General features: G+C 48.6%; 1 protein-coding gene across 2 annotated transcripts in view; it reads left to right on the forward strand.

Moving 5' to 3' along the window:
* LRMDA (leucine rich melanocyte differentiation associated) overlaps nucleotides 1-14711 on the forward strand; it is a 985984-nt gene extending 971273 nt beyond the window's left edge. For both annotated transcript variants that reach the window (XM_040976019.1, XM_040976020.1), the window contains one exon: nucleotides 14551-14711. In XM_040976019.1, coding sequence (XP_040831953.1) covers nucleotides 14551-14630 — 80 coding nt within the window. In that variant the 3' untranslated portion in view covers nucleotides 14631-14711. The remainder of the gene's footprint in view (nucleotides 1-14550) is intronic.
* Nucleotides 14712-15746: the final 1035 nt, after the last annotated feature.

Below are 15746 nucleotides of genomic sequence, written 5' to 3' on the forward strand. Positions count from 1 at the left end.
GTCTACGAGGAGTCTTTCCCTTTCTTTCATCCTTAACATGGTGGATTATTCCTGGCATATGGATTAATTACTGTTTACCCAGTTTGCTTGACATTCCCTTGGCAATGTGGGCATTTGGGCCATTTTCTGTGTGTCACATGCATTAGGAACTAGCAGCTTCTCTGAAAAGCAGGGCCACTGTGGGGAGAAAAGAGAACAGGGATGTTTCCATTCTTCCATCCAAACCCTCAAGATGACAAGCAGAGCAGGGGGAGGTCAAAAAGTTTGGAAGGGTAGGGGATGAACCCAGGAATAGAACAGAGAAAGCAAGAGGCGACTTGATGGTGTCAAACATGCAAGCCGTGGCCAGCACAGGAAGCCTGCTTACGTGATCGTGGGGGGTGATGCCTGTACGGAAATAGTTCTTCCAAGACTGAGTCTTAGGGAGCTGGAATGAGATACAACAGGACTCCCAGGATGGCCACTGCCAGACCATAGACTCAAATGTCAGGCATCTGATGGATGTGGTCTCTGTTGCGGGTCCAGGAGGGTACTCCTGAAATCAAGCAGGTATCCCCAGGTCTCTGAGGGTCGGCAGATGCCCTGACCTTTGTCTCCTTCAGAGCCTTTCCAAGTTGGGCTGTGCATGCCAAGGGTGTAATGTGTGTCTCTCCTTTCCCAACTGCGCTCAGTCAAGTCAGCTGTATTTGTGGAGGTGTATTGTTCGGCCTGAGAGCATTGTTTAAATTTAAAATCAATAGAGAAAAGTGAGCCAGTGAGAGGCAGGCCCTGATGAAGTACTGTCTGTACCCAGAGCTTTAGCCTGTGCCACGTATCTGTTGAAAGCCTGAGAAATGTGAGGAGCAGACAGCAGAGTGAAAACAGATGAAGAATTATGTCAGACACCCAGCGCTGTAAACCAACTGCACTTGGGACGGGGAGTCAAGGCTTGGGTGCCGTTGAACTCTGATCTCGCATGTCTTGCTGTGCACCCCCACACAAAGGCACACCCACAACATACAACAGGGCATGAAAACACATACCTGGCATTGTTCTTGAGTGGTGGTAGACAAATGGAATTCATCCATCTGCCACCCTTTTAATGCTTTTGTTTAATGAAAAGATAGCCAAGGAGAAGAAAATCTCTTCATCAGAAGATTTGGTGGAGAAACATTCCCAAGACATTGTCATGTTTTACTGGTTATTTTTGGTGGTTAGGGGAAGTATTTGAAAACAAAGAAGCCTTTCACAAAGCCTCTAAAATACAGAAGATTTAATAACATTTACATCTGTGTATCAGCCATGTCTGTAATGCAAGTCATGAATAACACATAAACCAGAGCACAGAAAGAACAGAAGTGCTCACACATCATTTAAAATCCAACCCACCCCATCGTCACTGGAATCAAACACACAGCAGGAGCAGTTCCAGTTGGTACACACACAATCTACTCATTGGCAATGAAAACATATTAATTATGTTCCTTAAGGTCAGGAGACAAATGGCAAGATTCACTAAAGCTGTCTGAGTTCTGTACCAATGGGTTACCTCTTTGTTAACAAGTTGCAGGAGGAATGTCTGTCTTGTTCTGTTCAATCTGCACTTGAAGGAGGGCGGGGGGGGGGAGCTTAACCTTGCCCTCCTTGCCGGACTGAAATGGAAAACAGTTGGATTCGGCTTTGAGTCTTGCTGTTTAAGGCAATAGCTGGAGCATTCCAGCGGAGCATGTGGAGATCCACACTGCTACGCCCAGGAGCCGGGCAGTATCCAACCCTGGGGGTCAGACATGATTGATGAGGATGCCCTGCTTAGTCGAGGGTTGAGTTTGGAATCTTCAGTTCCTCGATCCGTTCGTTTGCCTCTTGGACATGACCGAACACTTGCTAGGCTTAACAGAGAGGCTAGTGAGAGACCCTCCTAGCAGGATAGCCTCCGGTGCCACTCGGATGCCTAGAGGGAGAGCCAAGTGTTTGGGGATCTGCGTATGAGTAGGGATATTCAGTGTTTAACTCAGTGGTCTGTCTGCAGGAGTTGGGCAGGTATCCAGATACCCATGTAGGTGGGACAGAGACTAGTAATGGCTCATGCATGGTGTGCCTCATTCCACTTCGCCTCCTCCCATCATTCCCCCTTGTAGCTCTAGGTCATCATCTTCAGGATCACACCATGGCTCATGGGTCCTGAATCGCTTCAACGGAGCTCTGTAAATGTCATGCAACCTCTTGCTTATCCTCCCCTAGGTATCTCATGTCAGTGAGAAACTTCTGGCACTTCCCAGAGTTCACTGCACCAAAAGGTTAATTGTCGTCTCCTTTTTATGTACTGTAAATGCTCAGTTCCGAAGGATAGTGTTTCAGGGCAAGTTGAGTGTAATTGCTAAATAATATAGTCATTTTCATTCGCAGTGAGTAATCCTTCCCATGTTTCCGAGGCTTGTGTGTGTGTGGTAAGGCATGAGCGAGGCCTGCCGTGCAAGCAAGCCCCAGCATCCCCAGGAGGCTGCACATTTGCGTATTTGGGTTTTAAATGTTGTGCCACATCCTGGGCCTTTTAGGCATTACAGATTATGGTTAATAGATGACCTGCATTTATAGAGATGTGTGCTATACAGATGTAAATGTTATTATAGCTTTTGTATTTTATGTTCTTGTTGAAAGATCATTTTGTCTTTGAATAATATGCCAGTTCCCTTTCGGGGGGAGGGGCCAGCAGAGCTATCTCTAAAAGAGAATATGAAGTGGATATTGCACATCATATATTTCTTAAAAGTAATTTGGAATTTTAGGGTCTGGGATTGGGGGCTGACTGATACAGTGCCGCAATGAGATATAACCCCTGGAAAGTAACAGCCCCAGCACATGCCTGCATCTGTCTAACCTCATAATTCACTTTCACATTGGATTATGGATGTGTGCGCTCAGCGAGTCTATCTTCCCTTTAGGTATTATTTCAGCCCTTTGAGATAATAAGGAAAGTTTAATTGCGTTGTTAATTGATTTTTTGCACAACATTATTACCTTGATTGATTGCAGAGTTGATGAAAATGTTAGACACAGGCAGCGTGGAGTATCAGCCGGGCAAGGAGTGGGAGCCTTGTGGAGAATAGATAACCTTGATGTTAAGAGCTATATCCTTCAGATATGTCTTCCCTTGACATATTGATGGCCCTTGAAAAGCGAAAAGCTGATTGTATGCAGAATGCAATCATTAAACCCACTTCAGCTCGCTGTTGATTAATTTGTTTTTTCCTGAAGGATCTGGTTACAGGGAAGGCCTCACTTGTACCAACCGCAGCCATTTTCTCAGTCCAAGACTCTGCTTAACCCTGTAGGTGAAGAGAAGGGGTGAGGCTGGCGTGGCCGGGAAGGGAAGGGGGTACCTCAGGCTGTGCTCCTCGCCAGGCGTCCTCCCCCTCGGTGACCCACAATCCCGAAGGGCCTCTCTATTCTAGGGAGAATGATCATTTTCACCTTGTTCTCTTTCCACCCAGCTTCTCGGTTCAGGACTCAAAGCATTCAGCTCTACTTGGCCACTACCTTCCCCTTCCGTTGTCACTGAAACCAGATGTGAATTGTTTAGTATGTTTGGGAGCCCACCGGAAGTGGCTTTGCCCTCCCTCACTGTGGACAACAGGGCCGTGTGGGGCAGAGGGGCACAAGCACACACCGTGATCCTCAACACACTTTGACTCCAGGCTCCCCAGCCCCCCTCCATCATGAGCCTTTCCTCCCCTGAACTAACCACTGGCGCTCAGGGAGTCTAATATCCACAGAGTCTCGGCCCTCAATTACCGTAATGGCTTATAATGAGATTTTGGCCAAGTAGCAGGTAGCAGGTCATTACTTCCTGCCCAGCGTGGGCAATGTCTACGCTGTTAATTTGTGTTGCCGAATGCGGCTCAGAGCCAGATGTATTCTGTTAGGTGCTAGGCAGCATCGGTCCAGGGGCCGTTGTTGTCCCCTGCTCCAGTAGGGAGACTTGTGAAACTCACACAGGGTGACATCTAAGGCCGCCGTCATGGTATGTTCCAGGAGCTGAGAACATGTGGTCGCACCCATCGTGATCAGTGCCTGTCCAAGCAGCATTGTTCCTAGGTCAAAGCTGAAACCAAACAGTGTGACTTCCTACTGCTGGGGAGACTCGGGGCTTTTCGTGAAGTTTTAATGAGCTTGACCTTAATGAAGGCCCATGGAGTACGCTCTTCTGCTGTGTACTCTATCTTAGGCAAAAACAAAAATAAAAGATGGAGCGTTCTACTGCTGTGTTGTTATTAGTAGCTGCTTTCTGCTACTAATTCCGTCTCACAGACTCTTGTACTCACATCAGCATCATGTTTGGGTTCTGAGCAGATTAGAGGATGTGGAGTTGCAGACCAGGAAACAATGAAAGCAGGTTGGCATTTGATAGTGGGATTAACTGGTGCCAAGTCTGTGCTGTGCTTTCTGCAATGAAAGAACATAGTTTTTGAGTTAGACATGTCTTTTGTTTTGCTTTTGGAGAAAGCAATTTAGAGTGTCTTGGAATTAGGAAAGATTATAGTCACATCAATATAGGAAAAGATTGTTTGGATTCTAATGAAGGGCAGATGGAGGTGGACCACTGGACCAGGACAGGAAGGCCTTTCGCTAATCCCTGCAGAGCTTGAATTATGACACAATTGGTTGTACTGCCTCTGCTTAATTTTATTTGAGAGCTTGAAGGTTTTATTTATTTTTTTTTGTACCTTCAAGCATTTCTTTTAAAGCAACTTTGTCTTTATTTCCAATGACTCTCTTGAGACATTTCAGCCTGTAGAAGCAGACAGTACTGAGGATATTTCCCCTCCTTCTGATGTGAGTTCTGTAATAGGAACAAATCTCGAGACCCAAATGCTCATTTCTGCTTGAGAGCAAAGCCTGGGTTCCCATGCAGACTCTGCAGGAGGCCGTCCCCTGCTCAGGGTTCCTGCACCAGCCTGGAGATGCAAGAGCTTTCAAGACTTTCTGGAAACTCTTCCTTCAGGGTTTCCTTCCTCTTCTACTAAAGTCCGCAAAGGGTGGATTTCACTCTGAAATCCAGGAAACCCTCTCCTGTTGGTTACCGTTAAACTTTCAAGAGCTAAAAGCAACTTCCAATCATTGCTATTTTCCACTTGTTATTGGAGAGAAAATAAAACTTCCATTTAAAAAAACTTTAGTGTGGGGGGTGGGAGAAAGAGGCAGACTTAACCAAATTTTTAATCTCTGATTTTTAGTACTTTATATGTTACAAAAGTTTTACTTTTTCCCAAAGGACACTGGTAGGTCATCTGGGAGCAGTGATGCTAAAAAGGGGACCCCCTCCATCCCCTAGGAACTTAGAAAAAATAAGGGTCTGTTCTTGGCCCCCCCAGTGCCACAAGGCAGAACCAGCAACCACTGGGATGGCCGTAATTCAACCCTGCTTTGGAGATTCCCGAATCAGCTTGTTCATTCCGCAATGGCTGCCCCGTCTGGGCTGGGAGCCATCCTCTGTCGCTTTCCCAGGTACACGAAAAGCAAGAAACTGAGAAGAGCTGCTTGAAAATCAGAGCAGCCCGGACTCAGATCCAGCCCCCCGACGGTGCGGTGGGGTAGGGGACAGCCCAGGGCCTGCCTTTCTTGGCCATGCTGGCCCAGCTGCTTCTGTGACGTAGGAAGCCTTCTAGGTGAAGTGCTTTGCCCAGAGTTGCCCAGGGAGAGAGGGAAAGCACTGGGCTGCAGAAGCGTGTCAGCATCGTTTGGTTTATGTTACAATACGAATGCCCGTCTGTTCCCTCAGCAGCACGCTCTCTGGGTGAGACACTGTTGTGTCGGCCTTTTTTGGAGCTTACCTGAGCAGGGGAGGATAAGACCTTGAGATGGATGCGGGCAGCACTCTCCCCACCTCAGCCCAGCTTCCTCATTGTGTCTGAGCCATGAAGGCCCTACTGCTGTCTCCAGATCTTCACCCTGTAGCAAGTAAGACAGTGAAATTGACGTTAGATAGAAGGTTTCTGGTTAGCCATGAGGTAATGAGATCATTTAATTAGCTGGTCTTCAGCACTCCCCTGGTGGCTGCTCCATGGTGTTCGGTAGCGCTAGGGAACACAGCACGGGGGGCTGTGCTCTGCCTGTTTCGGAGACCCTAGGGGGCAGCTTCCTCTCTGGATGGGGGTGCTGGATTGCACTCCGGGTTCCCCTGCCTGCCTGAATCCATTCTGTTCCCTTTAGAATGTTCTAAGTTAAAATGATATTGCTTGTAACCACGTACTGTTTAAGGTTATTTAAAAATGAGATGTTTGTGATCTCTAGCTGGCAGGAATCCGTCTCCCTGTGGGAGGGAGGGGAGAGCAGACTGCTGCTTGGTTGCTCGCACAGGGGCCCACCTCGCAGCTGCCCTCATGCTCCTTCCTCTTCGTTAAGGTGCATGAAATACTGAGGGAAGACAGTGGCTAAGGCATCTTTGGAGCAAGATGTATCTACTTTGTTTTTAAAGCTTTTTGACTATCACATAATAGCAACTTCGGGTGGTATAATTTTCTTTGCCCCTTTACCAAGGAAGTCCAGTCTGTATCAGTGTGCGTATTTCTTGGCATCGCTGCAAGTGACATACTAAAAATTCCCCATCCTTCAGCCTGGCCGATTAACTGGAGCACTGACAGTAAAGACAATTGGTGTTGGAAACTGGAGCAAGAAGAAATGTAAAAAACGGGCAAGCGGGGAAGTGTCTGGGATCGCTATTCCCAGAAAGCCTTCCAGTACAGACTGACGAAACACGACCCGGTGGTCATTACAGAACCTGTCATTGGTGACCAAAAGCACAGGGTGGCTTTCACGGCCCTGCTTTGAATAGTGGTCACCCTCTTTTTTTCGCCCCCCTCAAAAAGCAAAGTCATTTTCCTAAATGAATGCTGCCCTCTAGTGGTCTTGCTGGTAACTTCAGAAGCAAGAGGAAAAGATCAAGGTAGATTAGAGTGGGTGGATGGAGGTCAAGGGTTGGACATTTCCTTTTTTTTTTTTGTAATTTCTGAGCTCATCAGGTAAAAGTTGAGCAAGAAATCCATCTCCCTTGACCACTGTCCAGTTTGACTGAAAGTAGGGCTGACGTGACATCCATCACTAAACCTGCTGAGGGCACTTCAGAAATCTTAGCTGCTTTGCATCTCATCTTGACATGACATGCACTCTGGAAGCCAGCCCATCTCCAATCCATTAAGCCGCACTTAGAGCAGCCACACGCAACAGGAAAAACACACTCTCACCCACCTGGCTTTGCCATTCCACTTGTTCACCATGGAATAGCAGCTCAGAAGCTACCCAGGTACAGGATGGAAGTAGGAGCTTTGAACAAGAAGCTGTAAAGGATGTGTCTCGTTATTCAGACTGAACGGGGAGATACAGTCATTGGTGGACCTGGTGCTGCCTCCACGCAGAGCCAGCAGGAACCTCACCGTCCACCTTACCAGGGAAGATTTCTAAGTTCTATCTAAGCTGAAGATTTCTCCAATAGGTGAGAAGACGTGTTTTTGAAAGACAAGTGTAGCAATCTTGTATATAGGCGAGCACACAAAGTAGAGCAGATACTTAAGGATAAGTAACTCACCCTTCAGCAAGTCCTGAGTAGCAGGGGAGGTGGCTTCAGTTTCGGCTGAGCCCGAGCTGTGGCATCTCTCTGAAGAAGAAAGCAAACATGGGATTGTTTGAGGCTCAGCAGCGGTTCATGCAGAAATTGGGGTGATGGTCCCTTGGAGGTATAATATGCTCCCGTGTGGTTGAAAGCTGAGGGCATGTTCTCCAAGGTCTTGAAAAACAGATGTTTTAGCTAAAAGTGTGTGTGCATTTTGAAGCACTGTTGCACCAAGATGGAAATGCGTGTCGGTCCCTGTGTCCAGACCCTCTGGGAAGGCCTCTTGTACAAAGCTAAGAGCCGGCCTCACAAAAGGGACACGTTCTCCCCTACCCGATTCTGTGCAGGGCATGCTCTTCCCATAAAATGCACAGCCTCATTTTAGCAGGCCTGGGAACCCAGGGTGTCTGCTTTCTGCTCCCCATGGCTGACAGATGGACTAGCCCACTTCCGGAGACAGCATCTGAGCTGCGGCCCGCCCGTCCCCTTCCAAACAGATTTGGCCAAGATCCTTTCACTGCTGCCTGCCTTCCTGCCCCTGCCTTTCCCATCTTACAAACACAAGGGTGAGACTTGCCAAGGTCCTGGGTTTGTGTAAGCAGCTCTGTCATCTGTTCTTTCTCAGTGGAAAGTTTCCTGCAGGGTCCCAGGGAGGGTCTGAGCCGCCTCCTGAGAGGGAGATTGCCTGGTGACTGTGCTGTTTGTAGAGTGTGGATGCCGGCTAGCCCTGGCCTCCAGGGAGAAGAGCATGCTCCGCTCTCACACCAGCGTGTTCATCTCTGCAGAGAAATGAACACGAGCTCTCCTGTGCAGTAATTTATTGCTACCGCAGTGTTTATCATCATCAACCCAAAGGGAAATTGACGGCAACTCAATCTGTGCCTAACGATTTATGATGGATGAAAAGCTGACCCCAGCTTTAACGGCTTGTTGGGATCCCCCAAACCACACAAATTCATGGAAAGCAATTAGCCTTGGTAGAAATAACGAAAACAAAATAAAATTGAAATGAACTAAAACGACACACAATAAAATGTGTTGACTAAACTTCAACAGAAGATTCAAGCCTTCCTGTCGGAATGAAGCTCTGCACAGTGTTACTCTGGGAAATGGGATTCAGTTCAAAACAAATGCCTTCCAGGGAGATTGAAAAGACTATGCTGCATTTGGCAGAACGGCCCCAGGCACTGCTGCGACCATGTGGGGGCCCTGGGTTCAAGCCCTGGCTCCACCATTTGCAGCACAGCTTCCTGTTGACATTACCCCGGTTGAAATGCTGGGGTCTTTGCTCCCAGGGCACCCATGTGAGAGGCACGAATGGGGGTCTTGGCTTCTCAGTTTGGCCTGACCTAGCCAGCCTGTTCTGGGCATTTGGGGACTCAACCAGCTGATAGAATTTCTTTCTCTGTCACCCTGTTTATTCAGTGACATGAAAACAATATGTAACATGATGCAGTTGGGGAAAACTGCGATTTGGCAAAAGCTGATGGAGGAACTTAACCCTAAGGAGTTGATACCTTTAAAGACATTTATATTCCTAGAATATTAAAGATGTTAAAAATTAAAAAGCTTCACTTTGCCTTTGATGGAAGGGTTCCTGGGGCAGGACTGCAGGAGCAACTGTGGCCACTTTAAGGATTAACAAGCACTGTGTTGTCACTCTGATGCTCCCATTGCAGGCCACTTGCCTGGGGAAAGGCAGGCCCAGCTCTTGTCTGACTAGTCCACCCTCACTCAGGTCAGGTAGAAAGCCTGTCCCCCAGGCTTCCCCAGTGACACATCAGCAAATTGCAGGAAAATTGGGTCGGCTTGGAGGAGGGACTGTGTGCTTTTGCCTAAAGATTTTTTCAAGTCTCTCTGGTTTCGCCTTAGGATAGAAGCAGTCTCTGCCGGAGTAAGCTGTTGAACAAGGAGCCTGCAATCCTGCAGCCTCCGCCCATCCCTGGTGCTCTCTGCCTGAGCTGATAGCACATCCCAGGGCTGACCTCTGGCCTATGCACAAGATCGTAAACCATGGGCATTTATTCCTCTCTAGTTCCCAGTTTACTGGGGGCCTGCACAGAACAAAGACGCAGGAATGCGCTTCTGGGGAACGTCCCTTTGCAGAGGTTGCTGTCTGCAGCCTCTCGGGCCGGATACTAACGCTTCACTCTCCTTCTCTGACCAGCTGGGCAAAACGATTGGTCATTTTTCTGGGAGAAAACTATTCAACAGTAAAATGATTCCACTATTTAAGATTCAGGGCTCTTTGTTTTTTCTTACTGCCCCAGCCCCGCTTGGACAAGACAAATGTTTCATCAGCATGTAGTTTTCAAATGTTTGAAATGTCTGAAGTCGTGCCAGAGGTTGACAGTATGAGTGCATAACAATTTGAATGCTTAACATTGGGGTTTCTGCTTAAAGTTTAGATACATACTTATTGTAACGGTTTAAGGCCAGTGCGTTCGATACCTTCACTGAGTACTTCCTGAGCACTAAGCACCGTTTTAAGGCACTGAGCGTTAGCAAGCGGGGAGGAGGCCGAATGTGCAGAGGGTGACATGTTTATGGATACACAGTGGCTCATCAAAGAGAACATGGAAGACAGATTTAAAATGTATGTATTATTTTTTGGTGCAATGAAATCTTTGAGCATTTCCCATGAGTGTTTTTTTTTTTTTCAAGTCCCCTCCACGGTGTCCGAAAGCCTGTGAAATAGGTCAGAAGGCGTGTCCCAAGGCCCTGCTCCCTGTGTGCCTCGGCTAATGCACCTTTCTCCCACCCTCTCAGCCCATGCTCTAGAGACCCTTGGCTCCCTCCTCTGCCAGCCTTGAGAGTCCGCAGCTGCACCGAGCCCTGTGCACTCATCACACGGCTACTGACAAATGTGTGTGAGACTGGCACTCACAGTGCTGACCACCACAGCACCAGCAAAATACAGAGCTGAATGCAGTGTCATTCTTACAAATACCAGTGTGTTGGTCCAATCTGCACTGCTTCATATGAGAGGATATTTCAGTTCTTTCACTATTTAAATATCAATGATAAACAACCGCCTCTCACTACGGAGTGATAGACTTGGGATTATAGCCAAGTGAGTGGGAAGGAAGTTACCAGCACTTCCAATTTTGAGCAGGAGCTCCAGGAGAGCAAGGAGGAGACCCTTGCCTTGGGAGTTTGGCGTCCTACAGAGCTCACCCTCCTTATAGGCTGCACGACAGGCAGGGCTAGCTAAGTTACCAGGGCACACTTGGTTGCTATAATCGAATGATGTGGTGAAGTGACTACTGAATTTGCCTCCTTCACCAGGCAGTATTGCAGCTAATGTCCTGATTTTCCTAAGGGGAGGCATTTGAACATCTTAAGTCATTATTTTAGAACCAAAGTGGTTTTCTAAGATAATATGCCCTCATTGTAAAAATGGGGATCCCAGCCCAGGGAGAGGGATGTGACCTAGTTCCTGAACTACTGAGGATGGGCTGGCTCTATGAGAAGTCCTGCCCCTACTCCCCTAGCTAGGGATTGAGGTAGATGACTGAAAGGTGGGGGATATGCAGCCGTAGCCCCCAGAGTCAGGGTGCCCTGGAGGCCACCTTGGGCTAAAAAGCAGGGCTGTGCAACAACCCCTTCCCTGCTCAGGGCTTCTCTTCCCCCAGCCCCATCTCAGGGGCTGGCCCAGTCAAGCCAGTCTTGCATCCAGAAACTGCCCCCCCTTTTCAGAAAGCTCCCACTCCAGACAGAGACTGAGACATGGTGCGGGCTTTGAAAAGATAAAGGGCTCTTTAAAACAAATCCTTCCCTTTGTTTTGTTTCATCGTTATAGCTGGAGCAGCTGATGGTGATGGGAAAGCTGGCTGCTTAAGAAAAATTAGGAGACACATTTGGCGGGAGAAGCTTCACCGAGGGAGGGCGTGTCGCCGGGTCTCAAGGGTTCTGAAGAGAAAGGCTGCATGTGGGCCAGCGACAGGGCGAGCCCGCTCCCCTTCCTAGGGCCCACTCCAGATATTTTAATTAAAACCAGCGCGTCGACCACTAAACATGTTGTTCTCCCTCCAGTTGGAGACGTGAAAAGTTTGTGAAGAGACACAAACAAGTCATTGGGCTGCAGATGGGTGCGGAAACCCTCGGCTACCCAGTCAGCAGCAGGTTCCCAGCTTCCATCCTCAGAGCGCCTCCCCACCCCATGTCTGCAAACACTCTTGCCAAGCAAAGCCTCCTCTCCAGTTTTCACAACCATCATCTAGTGGTTCCATGGAGCAGGGGGGCGCTAGCTTGGTGGACCCAGGGAAGAACCGCAAAGCGCTGCCTTGCTCAGTTTATAAGTAGGAGTGCAGCCTCTGTATAAACAGCCTCCACTTCACAATCACCACCACACGTGGAACAGCATGCCTGCTTCCACCCCTGAACATGAACATCACCTAGTGGGGGTCAGCCCATCCCTACCATGAGCTGCGGTGGGAAACTTGTCTGCACTTGGGGAGATGATACTAGTTCTGTTTCGCTCATGCTAAACAGTTCAGGCTCAGCATGTAGAACAGACTTTCACCATCACTGACTGGAGCACCTTTGGCCCCAGGCAAACACCAAGCAGGTGCTTTTCCTTTGCTACTTGCAGGCCTGTGTTGTAGTCCGCACACCAGAGTGCCTTCTCTGGATTTGCATCCAAGGTGACAGCTCCTCACACACTAGCCTCTAGGTCACCCCACGTGGCCAAGATACCAGCAGGGACTCATGTGCCCTTTCTGCCAAGCCTGAGTTGTGATGGCCTGTCCATGTCCTGTCCCCAGCCACTACTCTACCTCTACCATGGGCAGGGCTGAGAAGACCCTTACTGCCATGACGAGGGTGCAGCATTAGGCAGAGCGCAGCTGCAGTGACAGGCAGTGATGTCAGCTCGCGTTAGGGCGGCAGGCGGCAGCAGGGTCTCCATGACACGGTGCTGCTGTCTCTGGCAGAATCTCTGCTTTGTGTCACAGCACACGATCCAGGGCCTGTCGGTGGTCCCGACCATGTCTTTTCAGATCAGCTTCTTGCCAGAGCAGAGACGAGCTCCACTCCCCACTGCACACAGCCCCTTTGTTTAAAGCTTGCCCTTTTGTCATTAATGCACTTGATGTCTATTTAAAGCTGACAGTGAGTGTGGTATCTGTTTTCCCGTCAAGAGATCATTGACAATATTAATACCTCATGTCCTTGCCTCATTTTCTAAGTACTGACACCAACCTGCAGTCGCCCACATTCATCCAACAGTTCTCTGTCTCTGGGGTGTCTATAAGCATTTTTTGCTTCCAGGCCCAAAGAAACAGTGCAGGCCTTACAAACAACTTTCAGTGCCAACCACAAAAGCGACCAGGGAACCTGTCGCAAAACTCCTCCATGGCCTGGAGTCCTGGGCACATCCTGCCTGTCTGCCATCTAGAACGACCCCTGTGTGTATCCTTCCTTCTTTTATGCAGGAGCAGGAGTGTGGCAGCTGAGTGCCCTAACCCTTTGCTTTTGTAACACTGCTGGTCCACGTACATTTGACTAGAGCCTCTCTGGATCTGCCAATACTCAACCTGCCTGAGACAGAGCAAGTCTGGCTCCCAAAGCACACCCAGCCCCCGTACCTCCAAACACTGGTCACAGACAGGACTCTCATCCTAGGTACCATATGTATTTCAGAGCCAAGAACTAAGAGAATTATTTAGGCCCCAAGAAGGTTCCCCATACACCTTGAGCCAACTTCAGGGTTTCCAGGCACCAGACCAATCTCAAAACCAGAAACTGAAGATTAGGAGCCAAAGAGAGAACAAGTGATGCATAGTACTTCTCACCCATGGCACCACGGCAGGAAACAGGCAGAGTAAGAATGAGCCACAGAGCGATGTCACCCACCCCAGAACTGCCAATAGAGGTTCTGTGACCCCAACCTTCACTCCAAATCATCCAGACCCATAAGTGTCTGCCTTGTCTTGCTTAGTTTGACTCACTGTAATCCTAACTTCAGCAGCATCTCTTTCACACAGCGAACTTGGAACCTGGCTCCCATATCCTGAATTCCCATGCCTACCAGCAGGCAGCTGTACTGGTGCCTCTCACACAGGCCAAATGATGGGCAGACACGCCTAGCAGAAGCTGTCCTCACAGGCTGATTTTTGATTCCTGGATTACTGTTGCAGACATTTTATTTGTCTGATTGTGTCTATACTTCAGAGGCTCAAATGCTATTCGTACTAAGACAATTTTGTGCTACTGATTTTTAATTGTATGCTTTTTATGGGCCAAAAATAGGTGACAACAAATGAAATTATATTTTCTAACAAAAACTTTTTCTTAGCATCCTACAAAACCTTCCTAACAAATATGGCACTTAGAATGGGTACTTAGAATGAGTTGATTTTAAGAGTTCAGAACTATGCTAGGGCTTTGGGCGTCTGTTTGATGGTGAAGCTTTCCTCTCCTCTCAAGGAATTGCAGGACATTTAAAGTACAGCCGCAAAACTTACGTAACACCAAAGGAAACATCAGAAGCCTCCGAAGCTGGAGAGGGTTTGGGATGTCTCTGAGGGGAAGCCAAGTCACGGCAGAGGCTTGCTTTAGCTTCCCTGTGCTTTTCTGTCAACACCATTTTGCCTCCCTAACCTCCCTAAGCCACCTGGGATTTGGAAGATAGCTGTATCGATTCATGATTAAGGACTTCAAAACCAGTTTACAGTCTGGCCGTCTTGTGCTTGGGGTGAGTCCATCTGCGCATTCTCACAGACTCTTCTAAGGGAACCTTGTTCCCTAAGGGTGCTCATGCTGTATGCTGAGAGGCAGCTGGGCCACATGAGCCAAGTCCCTAAAATGGGGGAGAGCGCGCTATGCAGAAAAGCCTGAATGCGAGCCACTGGTACTTGGTCATCTTCATGCATTTGAATGCCGACTCGTTCCTTTCTGGGGCTACATCCCATTTCCCTGCTCTCCGAATCATGCATCTTTAACGATGTGTTTTTTATTGGCAGGTGTCCTGGGCAAGTGCCGCTACGTTTACTATGGGAAGAACTCAGAGGGCAACAGGTTTATCCGAGATGACCAGCTCTGAAGCCACGCCCTGCATGCCTCTGCCCACTTTGTGAAAATAAAGGTGAAAGGGAAAAGCCAAAATAAAGCAACAGCTGCAGAACCAAACAATGGCCCATATCCGCATCTCTGGGGAGGAAGGCTGTGCCCACATCTCCTGGCACCTTGTGCTGACTTTGCCAGGCCTGTCAAGATCATCCTTCTGCCTAGACTGAGTGGTCACAGAGAGATTGACATGATTGCCCTTAAGCAGGTCTCATCCACCAGGGTGACAGGCAGCGGCAGCAAAGCACTCGGGCTGACAGCAGAAACACCAATGATAGATTGCCTGGCCCATCCGCTGCTCACAGGGGAGCAGAGGTCACACCTGGGGCTTCCCTGGGCATGCTCAGTGGCTGCCGTCAAGCATGAGAGAGACCAGCTTCAGCTTGCTTACTGAGTTGAGACCCTCCTGACATTGCTATGGGGCTGTTCTAGTGAAGCAGTCCATTTAGGGGAAGGCAGTGTGTCTGCTTTATTCCCCTTAAATCCTAACCTCTGGTAACTTGATGCAGCTACAGTCTCCTCCTCCCGTCATCACAGATCATGCATTCCTGGCTGCTTCCTGTTACCACCCCTATAGTAGTGCACATAGCTTTCCCAGAATCCTTAATGTAGACTCTGTCCCGTTTCATTCATTTATTAACCTGTGTGTTGCCCACACACAATGCAGTGGGAGGCCCCTTTCTCAGCCATGAGGGTTTGGTTGCACCAGGCATTCTTATTCACTTGAACCACACATATGTTCTGGCTATGCCTATAGCTGGCTTGTCCCAACCATGCGGGAAGGAGGTTTGTATTTTAAACAGAGGATGTCAGGGAAAGATGCAAGGATCGATCAGGAGGTTAAACAAAGTGAAGACTGCAGGAAACACCAGCACACCAGAGTTTATACGGTAGGTGCAAATCTTTCAAGTTTGTCCTGTCTCCTGACCTCTCGGAAGCTAGCATCTGCAGCTGTGAGATGGTGCAGAGTCTAGTCAGGCTCACACAATGCCATGCTAGCTGGATGACCACCACTCCTGCCACCCTCCTCGTACACCAGCTAATCCTTCCAGAAGCTGCACAAGGGTGCCTGCTCATTTATCTTTTGCTTCTA

This window comes from Ochotona curzoniae, unplaced genomic scaffold (genome assembly GCF_017591425.1).
Source record: "Ochotona curzoniae isolate NIBS_2020 unplaced genomic scaffold, NIBS_Ocur_1.0 contig_2692, whole genome shotgun sequence".
NCBI lineage: Eukaryota > Metazoa > Chordata > Mammalia > Lagomorpha > Ochotonidae > Ochotona > Ochotona curzoniae.